Below are 21,390 nucleotides of genomic sequence, written 5' to 3' on the forward strand. Positions count from 1 at the left end.
ATGTTGATGTATGTATATGGAGCCCTTCAGAGATCATCAGCCCACCAGAATCACAGATAGTCAGGAGTAGCTCAGAAATAATATGTTGAATAGGGAATAAAACTTTTTTCCCCAGCTTCCGGGCAGCATCTCTTACTGGGAAAATCTAGGGAAACGGAGTTTGAGAGAGGCAACCTGCTATTCCTTACTTTCCATTAGAAGAAACCTCATCTTTGTCCTTTTGAAAGTTGCCTTCAATTGCTGTGTTTCCTTTCACAGACCAGCATTCCCATCACTCTCGACTCCCCTTCGCCTCCTCTCTCTCCCCAACATCTCCTTGGTCAAATAACTCATATAGATTTACCACCTAAATATTTTTCAAATTCACCAATTTCTCTCCATTCAGTCACCACTCCCCTAGACTTGGCCATTATTCTGTCTAATTTGGCTTATTGTATCAAATTTTTAAACTGTTTTCCTTGCTTCCTGCACTTTAGTTAAATATAGTAAATGTCATCTTCATGAAACATATGTGATGGTGACTCTTTCTTTCTTTCAAATAATATTGATTAAGAACTTGTACACATGTGTATATACAAAATCTTGCCTTTAGAATTAAATCCAAATACTTTAGCAGGACATACAAGACCTGGTCCCAGTTTTCCAGTATAAATTTAATTTAGCACCACTTCTAACCCATAATAAACTTGTCCTCCCACCCACATGGCATATATAGACAGATGCTCAAATCCTCTTGTTTTTATGATAACATCTTTTTCTTGTGATGACACAGCTCTTCTTGCATGAAAGCGATTTCATAAAACAAATATTTGTTGTCTGAGTTTTTAAGGAAACAATAAAGAAATGTAAGCAGGTATGTTTAAATACAATTGTATTATTTTATTATTAACTACAGAGTTTCATATCATGGACATTTTAAATGCCAGCTAGTACATACTGCAATATCTGAAAGTAACACTGAATTTTGATTGTATTTTATTGTTGAGCAATAGTCTTTTGCAGCTGGATTATTTTGTCTTTTCTTAGCTAATTGTGCCAAACTCTTTAATGGTGACATGTGGTTTGTCTTACAGTGCATTTTAATATTGAATATTTTAAAACAGGAATAGATCTTTCCATCCCAAATCAGAAAAGCATCTTTAACATAAAGAAGTATAGTAATTCCTCATTTAATATTATGAATAAGTTCCTGGAAACTGTGAATTTAAGAAAAACAACATATAACAAAATCAATTTTACCATAGACTAAACAAGAATTAAGTAATGTTCCACAGGTGACAAAACCATCACCAAACTTCTAAATAAAGGCCAAAACGCTTCTAATATTTAACATTTAAAAAAATGTGAGCTACACATATATTTAAGAAAGATTAATACAAATAAGTTAAAAGAATGATTTACCCAATTTCTGGTGGATCAGTGAGTGATAAAAGTCATAGTGGTGGTGGGTTAAATCAAAGAATAAATATTCACAAAGAGAAAATTGTATGGAGTTTCTCCTACCAACATATAATTCAAAAGCAAACAATCACAAATACAGCAGCTTTACCAAGCATTTTTGTATTGCATTTATTGTTGTGCATTTGTATGATAACTATACACTTTACAATTTTCTTTTTTTTCTGAGACAGAGTCTCACTCTGTCCCCTGGGCAGAGTGCCATGGCATCATCACAGCTCTTTACCTTAAGAAATCCTCTTGCCTCAGCCTCCCAAGTAGCTGGGACTATAGGCGTCTGAGGCCATTTTTCAATTTTTTTTTTTAGTAGATATGGGGTCCTACTTTTGCTCAGGCTGATCTTGAGCTCCTGAGCTCAGCTTATCCAGCTGCCTCAACCTTCCACAGTGCAAGGGTTATTAGGCATGAGCCACCACAGCCGGCCAACTTTACAATTTTTTTATTTTACAGTGATTTGTATTTATTTATCCATTCAATTTTCAACCTTCTTATTTCAGTTCAGGGTCACATATTGACTGGAGCCTCTCCCAGCAGCTCAGGGCAAAGTGGGAATAGCCCTGGACAAGATACCATCCCATCACACTTATGCTTACACTCACATTCAGGCTGAGACCAATGTGGACAGCATTAGAATGTGGGAGGAAAACATTGCCCCCAGAGAAAACCTGGGGAGAATGTGCAAACTCCACACAGACAGTAACCTAAAGGGATTTATTTTTTTTTCCTCATCAATATTATAAGGAAACAATGTTGAACAAAGATGTTAGTCAAAGACCTACTCTACTCATTAATCAATTTACTTGGTCACTTGGTTTTATTAAATTCATCCATTTTTCTCTTCTTAGCTGCATAACCATATCAGGGATTTGACTTGTTCCTGGGAAATACCCTCTTCTGCATGCACCTTAAGTCAAGTCCTACTGGCTGTTTCTTCTGTTCTTCCCAGAACAAGTCAGTGAAGACAATCAACCACCCACAATTCAGAACCACTCCATTTATTTGTCCTCTGTGTCACAGATGTGGCTAGGAGAGTGCTGAAGCCCAGAATGTCAATAATGCTAAGGGGTAGAGATAGAACTAGGAAAAACCTCACAGCATCTGCTCTCCCCTTTTCTAAGCGTCAGTTTTCTGGAAGGCCCCTTAAATTAGGTTGCACATTGCATCAAAATCACAGGCAGACTAAAAATAGCTCTTATTGCTTATCCCGTTAAATCTCAGTTTGGGTGTCATTTCCTTAAGAAAGATTTTCCTAATGCTGCCTCTCTGGGTCTTAGCTTTATCTGCAGGAGCCCACTGGCATCATAATACTTACCACATTGAATTAAGTTATTTGTGATTATCTTTTCCCAGCTAAACAACTAACTTTCTGAGTGAAGGGAGTAACATTATTGTTTGTTCTCTAGCAAAATGCATCCTTAGTAAATATTGACTGAGTGCATAAATGAATGATCATTGCATTCAATATTCACAAGTTGCTCCAGTATTTCCTAAGTTGTGTTTTATTTCACATGGATTTTTCTCCAGGTGCAAACTGAAGAAGATGATTTGGAAACAGATTTCTACAAGGATTTAACTTCTTTTGAACAGAATGAAGATCAACAAGCCTCATCTTTGAGTGAAGATAAAAACTCTTTTACTGTACCAGTTTTGTTTTCCTCAAAGAAAAGTCAAAGATCCGATCATAATTCTGCCTTCAAAGAAGCCATTCAAGCCTCCCACAAAAAGGTAATAAAAATGGCTTCCAATTTTTTTCTTTCTTGAAAATTAATACAATTCCAGCAATCACGAAAAAAATAATGGGAGAGTTTTGATATCAGTAGAATTTCTAACATAGAATTAAATAGTTTTACTTTTTTTCTTATATAGCCTTCAAAAATTATAGAGATAATATGTATATTGAGACTTTCTTTTTGTAATATTTGATTTTGCTGTTATTTTCTCTTTATTTTCACTTTTCTTTGTCATACTGTTTTAGATGTGTTTCTTATAAACAACTTATAAAGGTACTCTGTGTTTTTACATAATCTGATAGTCTCGGGCCTTTGCTAGGGAAATTTAGCCAACTTACATTTAGTACACAAACTGAAATGTTTAATGGTATTTCTTCCTTCTTTTCCATTTCACTTTGTTTCTGTTTCTTGTTTCCTTACATTTGCTACTTTTATCACATTTTTATTTAATCCCTTTTATCCTTTGAGTCATTTTGGAAGTTTTTGTATACTTGTAAGTACTGCTTTTTAGTTATCTTTATGTAGTTAGGAATGATTAAGTCCATATTTTTCTATTGGCACATAAAATCACATCTATAGTCCCCTGAAGATATTTTACTTACCTATTCCCCACATACCTTTTCCACTATATCCTTGAGAGTACATTTGTTTCTCTGTTTTCCTCATAAAACCAGTTTTAGTGAGACAGTTAAAAACTTTGTGTTTTAAGCTTTCCTAGAGATTATTCTATATTTGTTTTTGTATCATGTACCTATATGGTAGTTTGCATTTTATTATGACTGTTCTCTACTTTTTAAGATTCCTCACTTAACACTTGTAATTTCAAATTTCATAGTATATATTTTATATTTATGTTATATTTTACATATGTCACATACAAACACACACAAATGTACACATACACATTTATCTATCACCATTTTCTTTCCTCTCGTCTTCCCTTTTTTGAGATCCTTGATCTCATTCATTGTTGTCATTTTCCTCAGATATATGTATGTATGCAAGGTATATTCCCTCAATCCTTGTATATCTAAATTGCCTACCTCTTCTCTGATCAATAAAGATAAAGAATATCTTGGTTGCATCATGGTCTTGGTCTCTTGATAGTCAATGTTTTGTTATTGTCTTCTAATTTTCATTATTGCATAGGAAAAATCACATGCAGAGTTGATTTTCTATTTTGTTTTCCATATCTGAAAAAAATTTTTTTATTTATTCATTTTTTAATTTTTATTTTATTGTTAAATCTTAGCTATGTACATTAGTGCAATCAAGGGGTACAATGTGCTTTATTTTTCAATTTCATTTAATTCTGCTCTGATTTTAGTTATTTCTTTTTTTTCTTTTTCTTTTTTTTTTTGTTTAACATTATTTGAATTTTTTTTCTTATTATTTATTTATTTTTTTTATTGTTGGGGATTCATTGAGGGTACAATAAGCCAGGTTACACTGATAGCAATTGTTAGGTAAATTCCCTCTTGCAATCATGTCTTGCGCCCATAAAGTGTGACACACACCAAGGCCCCACCCCCCTCCCTCCTTCCCTCTTTCTGCTTTCCCCCCCATAACCTTAATTGTCATTAATTGTCCTCATATCAAAATTGAGTACATAGGATTCATGCTTCTCCATTCTCGTGATGCTTTACTAAGAATAATGTCTTCCACTTCCATCCAGGTTAATACAAAGGATGTAAAGTCTCCATTTTTTTTAATGGCTGAATAGTATTCCATGGTATACATATACCACAGCTTGTTAATCCATTCCTGGGTTGGTGGGCATTTAGGCTGTTTCCACATTTTGGCAATTGTAAATTGAGCTTCAATAAACAGTCTAGTACAAGTGTCCTTATGATAAAAGGATTTCTTTCCTTGTGGGTAGATGCCCAGTAATGGGATTGCAGGATCAAATGGGAGGTCTAGCTTGAGTGCTTTGAGGTTTCTCCACACTTCCTTCCAGAAAGGTTGTACTAGTTTGCAGTCCCACCAGCAGTGTAAAAGTGTTCCTTTCTCTCCACATCCACGCCAGCAACTGCAGTTTTGAGATTTTTGTGATGTGGGCCATTCTCACTGGGGTTAGATGATATCTCAGGGATGTTTTGATTTGCATTTCTCTAATATATAGAGATGATGAACATTTTTTCATGTGTTTGTTAGCCATTCGTCTGTCATCTTTAGAGAAAGTTCTATTCATGTCTCTTGCCCATTGATATATGGGATTGTTGGCTTTTTTCATGTGGATTAATTTGAGTTCTCTATAGATCCTAGTTATCAAGCTTTTATCTGATTGAAAATATGCAAATATCCTTTCGCATTGTGTAGGTTGTCTCTTTGCTTTGGTTATTGTCTCCTTAGCTGTACAGAAGCTTTTCAGTTTAATGAAGTCCCATTTGTTTATTTTTGTTGTTGTTGCAATTGCCATGGCAGTCTTCTTCATGAAGACTTTCCCCAGGCCAATATCTTCCAGTGTTTTTCCTATGCTTTCTTTGAGGATTGATTTTAGTTATTTCTTTTATTCTGCTGCATTTGGGGTTGGAATGTTCTTCCTTCTCCAGTTGCTTGAGATGTCCCATTAAGTTATTAACTTCCTCTCTTTCCATTTTCTTAAGGAAGGCTTGCAGTGCTATAAATTTCTCTCTTAGGTTCTGATAATTCATGTCTTCATTGTTGTTTTGTTCCAAAAATATGGTGATTTCCTTCTTAATCTTGTGTATGACCCTTCTATCCTTCAGAATAAAGTTACTTAGCTTCCATGTTTTTATATGGGTACGCAGATTCCTGTTGTTATTGAGTTCAACTTTTATTCCATGATGGTCTGAGAAGATGCAAGGAATAATTTCTATTTTTTTAAATTTGCTGAGGTTAGATTTGTGGCCTAGGATGTGGTTGATTTTTCAGTATGTTCCATGGGCTGATGAGAATAATGTGTATTCAGTTTTGTTGGGATGAAATGTTCTGTAGATATCTGTTATGTCCAGATGTTGAATAGTTAAGTTTAAATCTAAAGTTTCTTTGCTTAGCTTCTTTCTGGAGGATCTATCCAGCACTGCCAAAGGGGTGTTAAAATCTCCAACTACTATGGAACTGGAAGAAATCAAGTTGCTCATGTCTATTGGAAGTTTCTCTTATAAATTGAGATGCATTCTGTTTGGGTGCATTAATATTAATAATTGAGATCTCATCATACTGAGTATTACCTTTTACAAATATCAAGTGTCCATCCTTATCCTTCCTTATTTTCATTTGTTTAAAGCTTATTGCATCTGTAAATAGGATTGTAACGCCTGCTTTTTTCTGCTTTCCATTTGCCTGGAATATAGATGACCATCCCTTCACCTTGAGTCTATATTTGTCTTTTAATGTAAGATGAGATTCTTGTATGCAGCAGATATTTGGCTTGAGTTTTTGTATGTAGTCAGCCAACCTGTGCCTCTTTAGAGGACAATTTAAACCATTCACATTAATTGAAAATATTGATAAACCTTTCGAGAGTCCGGTGGACATTTTTAATCCTTTTGCGACTGTGAAAGTTGGAATTTGATTGAAAGTTTCTGGGTGGTTTACTTTCGTGGTGGAGGATTACGCTGGTCTTTATGGAGGATAGGTCTGAGAATATCCTGGAGAGCTGGATTAGTTTCTTCAACATGTGAATGTCATTAAAGTATTTAATTTCTCCATCATAAATGAAATTCAGTTTAGCTGAGTACAGGATCTTGGGTTGAAAGTTATTTTGTTTTAGGAGATTAAATGTCGATGACCATCCTCTTCTAGCTTGAAAGGTTTCAGAAGAGACATCTGAAGTTATTCTAATATTCTTCCCCTTGTAGGTGATGGTTTTCTTTTGTCTGGCTGCTTTCAGAATTTTCTCCTTCATATTAACTTTAGTGAAATTGATTATGATGTGTCTTGGGGATGTCTTATTTGGGTTGAATCATGCTGGAATTCTGAAACTGTCTGCTATCTGAATTTCAGAATCTCTTAGCATGTCTGGAAAGGTCTCTTTCATAATCTCATGGAGAAGAGACTCTGGGCCTTATGAAGCCACTTCATCGCTTTCCGGGATCCCTATAAGACGAATGTTGGTTTTCTTTGAATTATCCCAGAGCTCTCTGAGAGAGTGATCTGTTCTTGCCCTCCATTTCTCTTCCTCTTTGAGAGTTTGGGAGCATTTGAAAGCTTTGTCTTCAATGTCAGAAATCCTTTCTTCTGCTTGCTCCATTCTCTTACTGAGGGATTCTTCTGTGTTTCTCAGATCTTTGAGGGAGATCTTTGAGGGCTGCAACTTCTTGTCTTAATGCGTCAAAATCTTTGGTCATTTGGTCTTTGAATTCATTGAATTCTTGAGATATCTTTTGGGTTACTGCTTGGAATTCTAATTCAATCTTATTTGCTTTCCAGATTCTGAATTTGATTTCTGACATCTCAGCTATTTGTTTGTGCATGGGATCTTGTGCTGTGTCTGCCCCACTGATCCTTGAGGGAGTTGATCTACTCTGATTATTCATATTGCCAGTGTTTTTCCCTTGATTTCACCTCATGATTGTTTTTCACCATTGCCTCTAGCTGTCCTCAGAGTTTGGGAGGTGTCTCTCCAAGATTAGACCCCAGTGGGATCACTCTATTGTTGCTGGATATTTGTAGGGAGTGATCCTGTGTAGCTCCTCTGGGGCTGCCCTCAGCCAGGGAGTTCTGGTTGTGGGAGCAGCCCCAGAGTTGACACACCCGAATCCAGCAACAGGGTGGGGGGTTATGCACACATTTCTGGGAGTGCCTGGCACCCACTGACTTTGGCACAGAGAGCCCAAGGCTCAAGCAGTCTCTGGCTAGGGGTAGGGCTCTGCACAGAGGCAGGGAGGACTCCGGAGGGCATGCTGTGGCTACAGAGTCCCTGGCCCGATGAGCAGGAGGTAGAGAAGGTACTGGAGGGGGCCCATGTGGTTTGTGTGGCTCCTGGAGTTCCTGGTCAGGGCGTGTGGATGCCCAGTGGGCACAACTCTTACTGGGGTCCAGGCAGGCATGGATGGCTGATCATGCGCAGCTCTTACGGAGGTCTGGGCGCTGATCCCTATCTGAAAATTTTTGATAATTTTCTTTTATACTTGGAATTTATGGTATGTCTAAGTATTGTATTTTCCAGTTAATCTTGCCAAGAACTTATGGAACCCTTTCCTTTTGTGAAGATATAACTTTATCTGTTAATCTTTTTTCATATGTTCCTTTCTTATCTCATTATTTTCACATTAAAACTTTTGGATATGTCTTCCCACTCTTAAATTATTTAGGAGATAGATTTCTATTATAAGTTTTTAGACATTTGCAAAGGTCTTCTAGAATTATGTCCATTTCTCACTACAACCACCACTCTAAGAAGTGTTTGTTCTTTCCCAAGAGTTTCATGGGGGAGAATGAGACTTGAATAACAAAACTTGTGAGGGAGGAGACAAAGAGAAGGCTGAGGCACCAGCGCCAGAGCCAGTGGGACCAGCAGTGCAAGGGCACCATTTTACCACTCCTTCTGCCTTTACCACACTGCCTCTCCTATTCATATTTGTTTATTTATTCATGCCCTTTTATAACTTTTCTAATCACTTCACTTATCATCATAAAAAACCTAAAAGGTAACCAGAATAAGCATTTTAACACCATTTTGAAGATGAATGCACTGAAGTACATACACTGATTTTTAATTCAATAAATATTTATCAGTTAAGAAGCTAAGTGACTTTCATTGATGTTTTAATGAGTAAATGCCAGATCTTGGGATTGAAATCAGGTGGTCTGATTTTTGTCCACAATTATTATCCACTACATTACACTTCAAACTACCTGAGTATTTTTGTTTTCATTTATTTTTTCAGAAAGTCAACAAACTATGGAAAGAATACAGTTCTGGCAATATGCACGTGCAAAAAAATAAGAATAAAATAGATTCTTTTTATGACTTACCTTGTTACTTTAGTTTTGAGTGGGCTGTGAATCACATAGTGTCCTCCAAACTTCCTAATTATATTCCTAAATCCAGTTGGTATTAGAATTTCTAGGTAGTAAAAATACCCATTTCCAGAACTTTTATTTAATTTACAGATTCAGAATATGTGGGGTTGGACATGTGATGTAATTCTGGATTTTTTTATTGCTTTTTATTAAATCATAACTTTGTACATTGCTGTATCGAAGGGGTTCAGGGTACTGCTTCAATATACAATGTGAAATGCTTACATTGAACTAAGTAACACATCCATCACAATTATACTTATTTCTTAAAAGTTTTGAAATGTACCATTGCATCAATGCACATTAGGCGAGATCCCCCTTCTCTCCCCTCTCTCTCCTCTTCCCTTCTACTTTCTGGATTATGATTATGTTTTGCCATTCATATGAGTGTGTAGGTGGTTATATATTGATTTCCTAGTAGTATTAAGTACACTGGATACTTTTTTTTCCATTCTTGAGATACTTTACTAAGAAGAATATGTTCCAGTTCCATCCAGGTAAACATAAAAGATGTGAAATCTCCTTTTTATGGCTGCATAGTATTCCATGGTGTACATATACCACAATTTGTTAATCCATTCATGGGTTGATGGGCACTTCGGCTGTTTCCATGTCTTGGCTATTATGAATTGGGCTGCAATAAATATTCTGGTGCAAATGTCTTTGTTGTAAAATAATTTTTGATTATCTGGGTATATACCTAGTAGAGGAATTGCAGGATTGAACGGTAGGTCTTACTTCTAGTTCCTTGAATGTTCTCCAAACTTCTTTCCAAAAAGGTCGTATTAGCTTGCATTCCCACCAGCAGTGTAGAAGCATTCCCTTCTCTCCACATTCTTGCCAGCATCTGTAGTTTTGTGATTTTGTGATGTGGGCTAATCTTACTGGAATTAGATGATATCTCAAAGTAGTTTTTATTTGCATTTCTCTGATGACTAAGGATGAAGAGCATTTTTTTATGTGTTTGTAGGCCATGTGCCTGTCTTCATCAGAGAAATTTTTGTTCAAGTCTCTTGCCCACATAGAAATAGTGTTATTTACTCTTTTCTTACTGATTAGTTTAAGTTCTCTGTAGATTCTAGTTATCAGACCTTTGTCAGAAGCATAAACTGCAAAAATCTTTTCCCATTCTGAACATTTTCCACTTGCTTTACTTACTGTGCTCTTGGCTGTGCAAACGCTTTTTAGTTTGATCAGATCCCAGTAATGTATTTTTGGTATTGCTTCAATTGCCCGGGAGGTCCTCTTCATAAAATATTCTCCCAGGTTGATTTCTTCAAATGTTTTCCCTGCACTGTCCTCTAGTAATTTTATAGTTTCATGTCTTAAGTTTCAATCTTGTATCCAGTGAGAATAAATTTTTGTTAATGGAGAAAGGTGGGGGTCCAGTTTCAGTGTTCTACAGCTTGCCATCCAGTTCACCCAGCACCATTTGTTAAATAGGGAGTCTTTCCCCCACTGAATATTTTTGATAGGCTTGTCAAAGATCAAATGGTGATAAGTAGTGGGGTTCAGCTCTTGGTTCTCTATTCTGTTCCATAAATCTACCACTCTGTTTTTGTGCCAATACCATGCTGTTTTGATCACTATAGATTTATAGTATAGCCTGAAGTCTGGTAATGTGATACCTCCTGATTTGTTCTTATTTCTGAGTAATGTATTTGCTATTTGAGTTTTTTTCTGATTCCATATAAACCTAAGTACTATTTTTTCAAGTTCTTTAAAGTATGACAATGGTGTTTTAATAGGGATTGCATTAAATCTGTAAATTGCTTTGGGTAGTATGGACATTTTAACAATGTTGATTCTTCCCAGCCGTGAGCATGGTATGTTTTTCCATTTGTTAATATCTTCAGCTATTTCTTTTCTCAGAGTTTCATAGTTCTCCGTATAGAGGTCTTTCACATCCTTTGTTAGGTAAATTCCCAAATATTTCACCTTCTTTAGCACTATTGTAAAAGGAATAGAGTCCTTGATTATTTTTTCACCTTGACTATTGTTGGTGCATATAAAAGCTACTGATTTGTAAGTGTTGATTTTGTATCCTGTGATGCTGCTGTATTCCTTGATCACTTCTAAGAGTTTTGAAGTTCAGTCCCTGGGATTTTCCACGTATAGGATCATATCATCAATGAAGAGTGAGAGTTTGATCTCCTCTGACACTATTTGGATACTCTTGATCACCTTTTCTTGCCTGATTGTGATGGTTAAGACTTCCATTACTACGTTGATTACCAATGGAGACAGTTGGCATCCTTGGCTTGTTCCTGATATGAGTGAAAATGTTTTCTTTCTTTCTTTTTATTTATTAAATCATAGCTGTGTACATTAATGACATCATGGGGCACCATACACTGGTTTTATAGACCATTTGACACATTTTCATCACACTGGTTAACATAGCATTCCTGGCATTTTTTTACTTATTGTGTTAAGATATATTTACATTGTACATTTACTAAGTTTCACATGAACCCTTGTAAGATGCACCTTAGGTGTAATCCCACCAATCACCCTCCCTCCGCCCATCCTCCCCCCTCCATCCCCTTCCTTTCCCCCTTCCCCCTATTCTTGGGTTATAACTGGGTTATAGCTTTCATGTGAAAGCCATAAATTAGTTTCATAGTAGGGCTGAGTACATTGGATACTTTTTCTTCCATTCTTGAGATACTTTACTAAGAAGAATATGTTCCAGCTCCATCCATGTAAACATGAAAGAGGTAAAGTCTCCATCTTTCTTTAAGGCTGCATAATATTCCATGGTGTACATATACCACTATTTATAAATTCATTTGTGGATCGATGGGTACTTGGGCTTTTTCCATGACTTAGCAATTATGAATTGGGGTACAATAAACATTCTGGTACAAATATCTTCGTTATGATGTGATTTTTGATCTTCTGGGTATATGCGTAGTAGAGGAATTATAGGATTGAATGGCAGATCTATTTTTAGATCTCTAAATGTTCTCCAAACATCTTTCCCAAAGGAATGAATTAATTTGCATTCCCACCAGCAGTGTAGAAGTCTTCCCTTTTCTCCACATCCACGCCAACATCTCTGGTCTTGGGATTTTGTGATATGGGCTAATCTTACTGGAGATAGATGATCAAACTTTCGCTCTTCACAGATGATATGATTGTATATCTGGAAAACACTAGGGATTCTACTACAAAACTCTTAGAAGTGATCAAGGAATACAGTAGTGTCTCAGGTTACAAAATCAACATTCATAAATTGGTAGCCTTTATATATACCAACAATAGTCAAGCTGAGAAAACAGTTAAGGACTCTATTCCATTCACAGTAGTGCCAAAGAAGATGAAATATTTGGGAGTTTATCTAACAAAGGACGTGAAAGATCTCTATAAAGAGAACTATGAAACTCTAAGAAAAGAAATAGCTGAAAATGTTAACAAATGGAAAAACATACCATGCTCATGGCTGGGAAGAATCAACATTGTTAAAATGTCCATACTACCAAAGCAATATACAATGTTAATGCAATCCCTATTAAAGCTCCACTGTCATACTTTAAAGATCTTGAAAAAATAATACTTTGTTTTATACGGAATCAGAAAAAACCTCGAATAGCCAAGTCATTACTCAGAAATAAAAACAAAGCAGGAGGAATCACTCTATCAGACCTCAGACTATACTATAAATCGATAGTGATCAAAACAGCATGGTACTGGCACAAAAACAGAGAAGTTGATGTCTGGAACAGAATAGAGTACCAAGAGATGAATCCAGCTACTTACCATTATTTGATCTTTGACAAGCCAATTAAAAACATTCAGTGGGGAAAAGATTCCCTATTTAACACATGATGCTGGGTGAACTGGCTGGCAACCTGTAGAAGACTGAAATTGGACCCACACCTTTCACCATTAACTAAGATAGACTCTCATTGGATTAAAGATTTAAACTTAAGACATGAAACTATAAAAATATTGGAAGAGAGTGCAGGGGAAACCCTGGAAAAAATCAGTCTGGGCAAGTATTTTATGAGGAGGACTCCCCGGGCAATTGAAGCAGCTTCAAAAATACACTACTGGGACCTGATCAAACTAAAAAGCTTCTGCACAGCCAAGGACACAGTAAGTAAAGCAAGCAAACAGCCATCAAAATGGGAGAAGATATTTGCAGGTTATGTTTCCAACAAAGGTTTAATAACCAGAATTCACAGAGAACTCAAACGTATAAGCAAGAAAGGAACAAGTGATCCCATCGCAGGCTGGGCAAGGGACTTGAAGAGAAACTTCTCTGAAGAAGACAGGCACACAGCCTACAGACATATGAAAAAGTGCTCATTATCTTTAATCATCAGAGAAATGAGTGGAAATGTTTTCAATTTTACACCATTTAATATGATATTGGCTATAGGTTTGCTGTAGATGGCCTCTATTAGTTTAAGAAATGTCCCTTCAATGCCTATTTTCCTAAGAATTCTGATCATGAAAAGATGCTGGATATTATCAAAGGCTTTTTCTGCATCAGTTGAGAGAATCATATGGTCTTTGTTTTTTATTTTATTGATGTGATGTATTATATTTATAAATTTGTGTAATGTGAACCAACCCTGTAACCCTGAAATAAAACCAACTTGATCATGGTGTATAATTTTTTTGATGTGTCATTGAATTCTATTTGCTAAGATCTTATTGAATATTTTTGCATTGATGTTCATTAATGATATAGGTATAAAATTTTCTTTGTTGGATCCTTTCTTGGTTTGGAGATCAGGGTGATATTTGTTTCATAAAATGTGTTGGGAAGTATTCCTTCCTTTTCTATGCTTTGGAAAACATTGTATAATATAGGTCCTAGTTCCTCTTGAAAGGTTTGATAGAATTCGGATGTAAACCTGTCTGCTCCTGGACTTTTCTTTTGGTGGAGTTTTTGTATTGTTGATGCTATTTCAGTGGTTGATAAAGGTCTATTCAAGGTTTCTGATTCTTTCTGGTTGAGTGTAGGAAGGTGGTGTGCTTCCAGGTATTGGTCCATTTCCATATTTCTGGGAATAGAGTTTTTGTAGTAATCATCAAGGATTTTTTGAATTTCTGAGGTGTCTGTTGTTATTTCTCCTTTATTGTTTCTGATGGACAATATTAAAGATTTTACTTTTCTGTTTCTTGTTAGGTTGGCCAAAGGTTTATCAATTTTATTAATCTTTTCAAAAAAACAACTTTTTGTTTTGTTGATCTTCTGAATGATTCTTTTGTTTTCAATTTCATTTAATTCTGCCCTAATTTTGGTTATTTCTTTTCTTCTGCTGGGCTTGGGGTTGCACTACTCTTCCTTTTCCAGTTGCTTTAGATGATCCATTAGGTTGTTGGCTTCCTCTCTTTCTGTTTTCTTGATGAAGGCTTCCAATGCTATAAATTTCCCTCTTAGGATTGCCTTTGCAGTATCCCACAAGTTTTGATAATTTGTGTCTTCATTGTCTTTTTGTTCCAAAAATTTGGTGATTTCCTTCTTAATCTCTTCTTTGACCTAGCTATCATTCAGCCTAAGATTATGTAGCTTCCATGACTTTGTTTGAATATAAATATTCCCTTTGTTGTTGAGTTCAACTTTCATTCCATGGTGGTCCAAGAAGATAGAAGGAATAATTTCTACACTTTTAAATTTGCTGAGGTTAGACTTGTGTCCATATGATCTATTTTGGAGGATGACTGGTGGGCTGATGAGAAGAATGTATATTCAGTTTTATTAGGGTGAAATTTTCTGTAGCAGTCTGTAAAGTCCATTTGTTCTAGGGTCAAGGTTTAATATTTCTTTGTTTAATTTCTTCTTGGAGGATCTATCCAAAACTGTCAAAGGGGTGTTAAAATATCCAACTATTTTAGTGCAGGAAGATATCAAGTTGTTCATATCCATTAAAGTCTACTTTATGAATTGAGGAGCATTCTGGTAGGTTCATAAATGTTTATTATTGAAATCTCTTCATGTTGGGTGTTTCCCTTGACAAATATGTAGTGACCTTCCTTATCTTTCTTTATCTTTGTTGTTTTAAAGCCAATTGTGTCTGCCACTAAAATTGCAACCCCTGCTTTTTTCTGGTTTCCATTTGCCTGTAATATACAAGTCCATCCCTTTACCCTGAGTGTGCTTTTTTTTTTTTGGACTCCCCAGCTTCCTCTGATATAGTATCCAGGATTGAAAATAACTGCCTTAAAATACAGTCAAAGATGAGAGAAAGAGGGAGATATTTGAATGAGACATAGATATAGTTATCAGTCCTGACATTAAGACTTGCTTCACATAATGGCTTTGTAAATATTTCAAACATATTGTTAAACCCTTATTTGTAGATAAGCAGCAGATAGTCTGCCCCAAATTGTAAACATTTGGGGCTATACATAGTGTCAGTTTGGAACATATGAAACTTCTATTATTCAACCACTTTTGATTTACAAAATTTTCAGCCCCATATGGTTCAACCCAACATCATGACTGTTGTCTTTAATTAGGTCTGAACAGAATAAAAGAAATCTTAGTCTAAGTAGAAAATGGTACTACAATCTCTCTTCGTCTTCAAGTAGGGAAACAAGATACTACAAAATTGAAAAAATCAATGTAAGCCTTTTAGTAGCACTTAATGCTTTGTTTATTTTGTCAATCACAGATCTGAGTAGACATTTGTTGGGCAAATAGTCTGTTTCAAAACAAAATAAGAGTTAATGCAGTAAGATTCAGTGTTACAGTGTACAGACTTCTCTGATACACTTTACAAAATTGAAACCACAAAAATGTGATTAAAATAAAGACCTCACAAATTGCTGAAATAGATTATATGGTTTAATAACCAATTGTAATTTTTAGTCTAAAGTATCTGGTTCCAGCCATTATGCGCTAGCAAGCAGAGCACTGTGGAAGCCCTTCCGCTAACTTGAGCTACCAAAATGTAACTTGTGTTTTTCATGATATAGTCTTTAAAGCAAGCTGGAATTTTGAACCTCTGAGAGAAGGCATTTCAGATACTTAGGAAGCAACATACTAAAAGAACAAAGGTCTTCCAACTATCAAAAGCTATTATTCTATAACAAAATCTAAAAATTAAATTTAAAATTGGAATTGATGGACATTTAGGAAAATGGAAGCTCCACAAAGGCACAAACTTTGTCCGCCTTGTTCATTTCTCTGTCTGCAGCATCTGAGAGGGCTGAGCAATGAAGTACTGAAGATGAGAAAGTAGGAAGCATGGAAGGGGAGGAAGAGAGGAGAAGGAAGATGAATAATGATTCTTTTTTTATCTTGTGGTTTTTTTCTTTTGTATTAGCAGTCATTTAATACCATAATTATGGTATATAAGAAGATGACTATTGGTGCCTGTGGCTCAAAGGAATAGGGTGCCAGCCCCACATACCGAAGTTGGCAGGTTCAAACCTGGCCGTGGCCTAAAAAAAAAAAGAAGATGATGATGACTACTCAATAAGAAACATTGCAAGAAAATTCTTTTGCTAAAATATCACGCTCATTCTGTTATTATTATTCAAACACTATAATTTTTTAAAACTGAGCAATCAGATAAAGCATATAAATTTTTTAAAAAACCGTAAAAACAATATAATGTATACTCTGTAGAAGGACATTTTAAGCATAATATCAAGCACTGAACCCTAAATTAACTGACATAATAAGAAATGGTAAACAAGTACATTTGCAAACAAATAATTCATATATTTCTACATATGAGTAAAAGAGAGACTATGAATAATGTTGTTTAATTTTACCCCTTCAGTAATTTAGAATCATAGCACTTTAGAGTCGAAGGTGTGAAATATCACTTGGTACACAGTTGTCATCCTATCATTTGACAGCTAAAGTCTAAAGAAATGAAATGCTTTATTCAGTTAATGACAAAGGTGCTACTTGAATCTCGGTTGCATAACTTCTCATTGCAAATGTACACAATCCCTTTCCAATCATTTGTATTACCAAGCATTCTAAATAAAACTTAGTAGGAGTGCAGTCATAACTGGCAAATAAGAGGGAAAGATCACTTTTCTGGTAATTGATCACTTCTTTTATACAGAACATATGCTTCAGTCACACAGTTTATTGAGATAATCTTATCTGTTTAGTACCTTGAACATCTATACTGAAAAGTAAAATGAAAATTACAACTTTGTATGTAAGAACACACAATAAAGAGTTAAAGTTGTTGTAATACTATGGGAGGAGTGAAGCTAATGATAAATCAATGACAGTTAAATACTTGATACCTTTAAATCATTTTTTTAAAACTCTTTTCTCTTCTTCCATGTAGGATTCTAATTTTATTAGGATCCATAAAGTGATAAAAGTCTTAAACTTCACAATGAAATCTAAAGATCTGCAGCTTTCTGATGTTTTTTTGAAAGCACTTAACCATCTGCCTCTAGAATACAACTATGCTTTGTATAGTCGAATATTTGATGACTTCGGGACTCATTACTTCACCTCTGGCTCCCTGGGGGGCACATATGACCTCCTCTATCAGTTTAGCAGGGAGGAACTAAAGAACTCAGGTATGCTTTCTTCAGCCCTCACTCTTTTTAACTGGTGATGATAGCATGCAATACATTTTTCTCCTACTCAATCATTTTAATTATTTTAGTTGGCTTTATTTAGATCCTACTTTGTTTCCACGGTGATATAAAAAACAAGCAAACACATGCATACTCAAATAAAGAAAATTAAAATTAAAAATTAAGATAAAAAGAAGTGTGCTTAACCTCTGTGATCAGGCATCATGTTTGCTTTGAATTTCCTGTCATCTGGGAACATCAGAAGCTACACCGTAGTGGTTACCCCAAAGAGAGATGCATGCCGGTACCTCAAGGGAAACAAAGCTTGCCCTGGCACTAAATTCTATCAATAAAAGGTAGCATACTTATAGTCTATTTATAGGGGGTAATTTTATAGAGCAATAATTATGGCAAATTCAGTAGCAATGTACTTCTTTTAATAATTTTGACCAAAATCCAAGAGTTTAAACTGAAAGAACAATTAGGACTTGCCAAGGGACTAAGTTAACATGGACCAGATCTGCACCTACTGGTAATGAAACTTAAAAACAAACGCAAAGCACTTTTATTGGAGGGAAGATTATAACTTTGTATTTTCACATATAAAGCAAATAGATTTCTACTTGCCTATAAAATAGCAACATAAGCCAAGCATGTTGGTTTATTTAAGAATTACCTAAAATTGCTAATATTAATTGTTATTTCAGTCTAAACACCTTTGGAAAATTTTTGTTTCAGGCATCTGTGTAAAATGACACAGGGTCCTGGAGGCAGGTATTTCTGAAGAACAAGGTTAGGAAACTGCATGGTAACCAAGGTTAGGAAACTGCATGGTAAACTCATCAGTCCCCCCAAATAAATCAGAATTTTTCATCATCAAACTTTTATAAAAAGTAACAAGGAATTTTTTAAAAATTACAACATCAGGCCAGCCTTGGGATCAATAGATTTTCAGTCCCTCTGTTCTTAACATCTCATTATGGCAAACACTAACATTTCATATGGCTGTCCTGAGTCTTCCAAATCCTAAGGGATCGATGTTTCTTGTGGTCTGCTCCCTAACAGAGGAGATGGGATAAATATCTTTCCAAAGGGTATTCAATAAGAAGGACTTATAGAACTTTCACCTCACATGTTCACTAAAATCTGAAAGCTTTGAGCTGTGCTAAAGCTTTCCTGCCTGCCCCTTATGTTTCCTTCCAGTTATTCTTCCCCCTGGAGCAGCTTTTTCATGTTAAATTTGATATCTTCTGCCGCTGCGAATGGCATTGAAATGCTGAGCGAAAATAGTTGTGGAAAATCTCTGAGCGAAAATGGTTGGGGAAAATCTCTGGCCCTTGACTCAGTTTTACTTCATCTTTCAAATGAAATTATTCTACGATATTCTAGATGATAGTTTCTCACTGAGTATACTCATCATGCATTAAGAACAAAGCCTCTAAATGCCTACAGACCAGGTCAGTTAAAGAACTGAGTGAATCTTTAATCAAAAGCAACCACCCAGCATTTCAACAGTTGAAGCCCCATGACCAAAATGAAGAAAGATGAGCTCCACTTCCTGCTAAACCATTGTCACCTTCCTTCTCTTTTTCTACAAATAGACAGAGACTGACAGATACATATAATGTGGCAAGAAGGGGAGTTAGAGATGTGACAGGAAACTGGAAATGAATACCCATGTGTATTCACACGCACACACTATATGTAAATATATACATACTATATGTAAGTATTTATAGTGTGTATGTATGTAGATAAGTGTATAGTCAATGTACTCAATAAGACATATATTACACTCAATATTCTTATATTTTATATATATTTCTCCTAGTCATAATAATAATATTTCTATAAAATTTTATTTGTGGTTAAAATGAAGCACAGACAGAAACAAATTCTCAATAGAATGGAATTTTCCCTTAAGTCTGTTTGCCTGCTTTTGCCCGCTCTCTAGATGAGTATGTATTCTGGCCTTTTCCCTTTTATCTCTTCCTATTCCTTCTCTCATTATAACATGAAACTAGAGTATAGATTTAATTTTTGTTATACTTTCTTCAATAAGAATTATATCTTATCATTGATATTAGAAAAACAACTTGACTATTTCACAGGACTTGCTTGCTTTTTCTCCAGAAGAATAAAATTAAATTGAATTGTATTTTGTTCGCATCCCTCAATTTATTCCTCCATTGTTCAGCATCCTATGGTCAAGTTAAAACCTTGAGTAAAAATTGACATTGTGTCAAGGTAAAAATAATTTCATAAATGCAGTGAAAATGTTTAACAAAAATAGCATAACAGGCAAGATGTTAATTTTCAACTCCTTTTGTTGAGACATCATCTTCTGCTCTAAATTGGAGGTAAAAATTTATTCACCCCACTATTTGTTAAAAAGATCTTTTTGAGTATATTGATTTTGGTTCAGTCAGAGTGGTGAGGAATTACTAAAATACTCATCCTTGTGCCACAGAAAAGGGACACGCAGGTTTAAGAGAGAAAGGTGAGGTAGCATGGAGCAGCTGCTTACTTAACAGAGGTAGAGGTCAGGTAGCATTCACCAGGCATATTGCAGTAAGAAAAATTTATTGATAAAGTCATGGTATTTTAATCACTACCTGTCCAATGCCATCCAAAAGGTTTATTATTTAAATATGACCCTCATAAAATGAAAATAAGTGAATTATAGTGAATATAGAATTAGAATTATAGTGAATTAACTTGACACATGCAATTTAATTTTCACTTACAAATAATAAAATCTACTTAAAAAGTAGAGAAAAAATAAGAGTCATGCACTATAGACACATTACATTTCTAGCATGACCTAAAAACTTGGCTGACCCACTTATAGAAACAAGGCTACCAGAAGAAAAATGAACGATGTTTATTGAACTAGATAGAAACAGCCATCACTTTTCTTGTTTGTAAACATGAGGGCTTCAAACCAAGAATTTTCTACTTCCAAATAATAATATATCTCTTCAAATGTGTCAAATGACAAAAAAAAAAAAAAACTATGGCATAAGCACACCCAGTTTGTATCTACTCAGCCTCATTTCTCAGTGACCTGTGCCCTCAGGTTTCCATATCAGCATCCTGCCCAAGCAGTGCCTGAAGGTCTGAACATGCAACCCTAAATACCAGTATTTGATAAACTAATACCATCTCTGCTTACTGTAACATGCAACCCTAAATACCAGTATTTGATAAACTAATTTGCTTTCAGTTTCTTAAGTGCTGATATTAACAGCTCTAGCTCTCATGTGCTTCTATTTTCCAAGACAAATTTTAACTAAACATCAAAAGATAGAAGATATTGGCTTTGATGTTTCCAACAATGGATTAGATGGCTTGGGAAAGTGTTATGAAAACATCAAGTCCCCTCAAATTACCCCAGACAGGTAGTACCAAGTCTGACCACAAAGATGCTAGATTTGTTACCCTGTGCTCTTCCACTCACACACCGATTTTGAGGTCATTGACAATGATCACAATCATTGTGGTGGGAGTGACTGAGATGCCCAGTCTTCAACAAATGATGCATGAGAGATTGGTAAAGAATTAAGATATTATAACTGGGTGGCCTAACCCTCAGAGCATCAGAGTTTTTGTAAGACTTATAAGACTGTGTATAGTAAGAGAGTCATTCATTGGAAGCAGCACCAGAAAACTAAGAAGATATCAATCCCAGCTC

The 21,390-nt window shown here is 35.4% G+C and overlaps 1 protein-coding gene across 3 annotated transcripts in view; it reads left to right on the top strand.

The window, feature by feature from the left end:
• Positions 1–21,390, top strand: part of C6 (complement C6) — a 101,712-nt gene that overhangs the window by 28,258 nt on the left and 52,064 nt on the right. For all 3 annotated transcript variants that reach the window (XM_053591624.1, XM_053591633.1, XM_053591640.1), the window contains exons 7-8: positions 2,983–3,183; positions 17,456–17,696. In XM_053591624.1, coding sequence (XP_053447599.1) covers positions 2,983–3,183; positions 17,456–17,696 — 442 coding nt within the window. The remainder of the gene's footprint in view (positions 1–2,982; positions 3,184–17,455; positions 17,697–21,390) is intronic.

This window comes from Nycticebus coucang, chromosome 1 (assembly GCF_027406575.1).
Source record: "Nycticebus coucang isolate mNycCou1 chromosome 1, mNycCou1.pri, whole genome shotgun sequence".
Classification (NCBI taxonomy): Eukaryota; Metazoa; Chordata; class Mammalia; order Primates; family Lorisidae; genus Nycticebus; species Nycticebus coucang.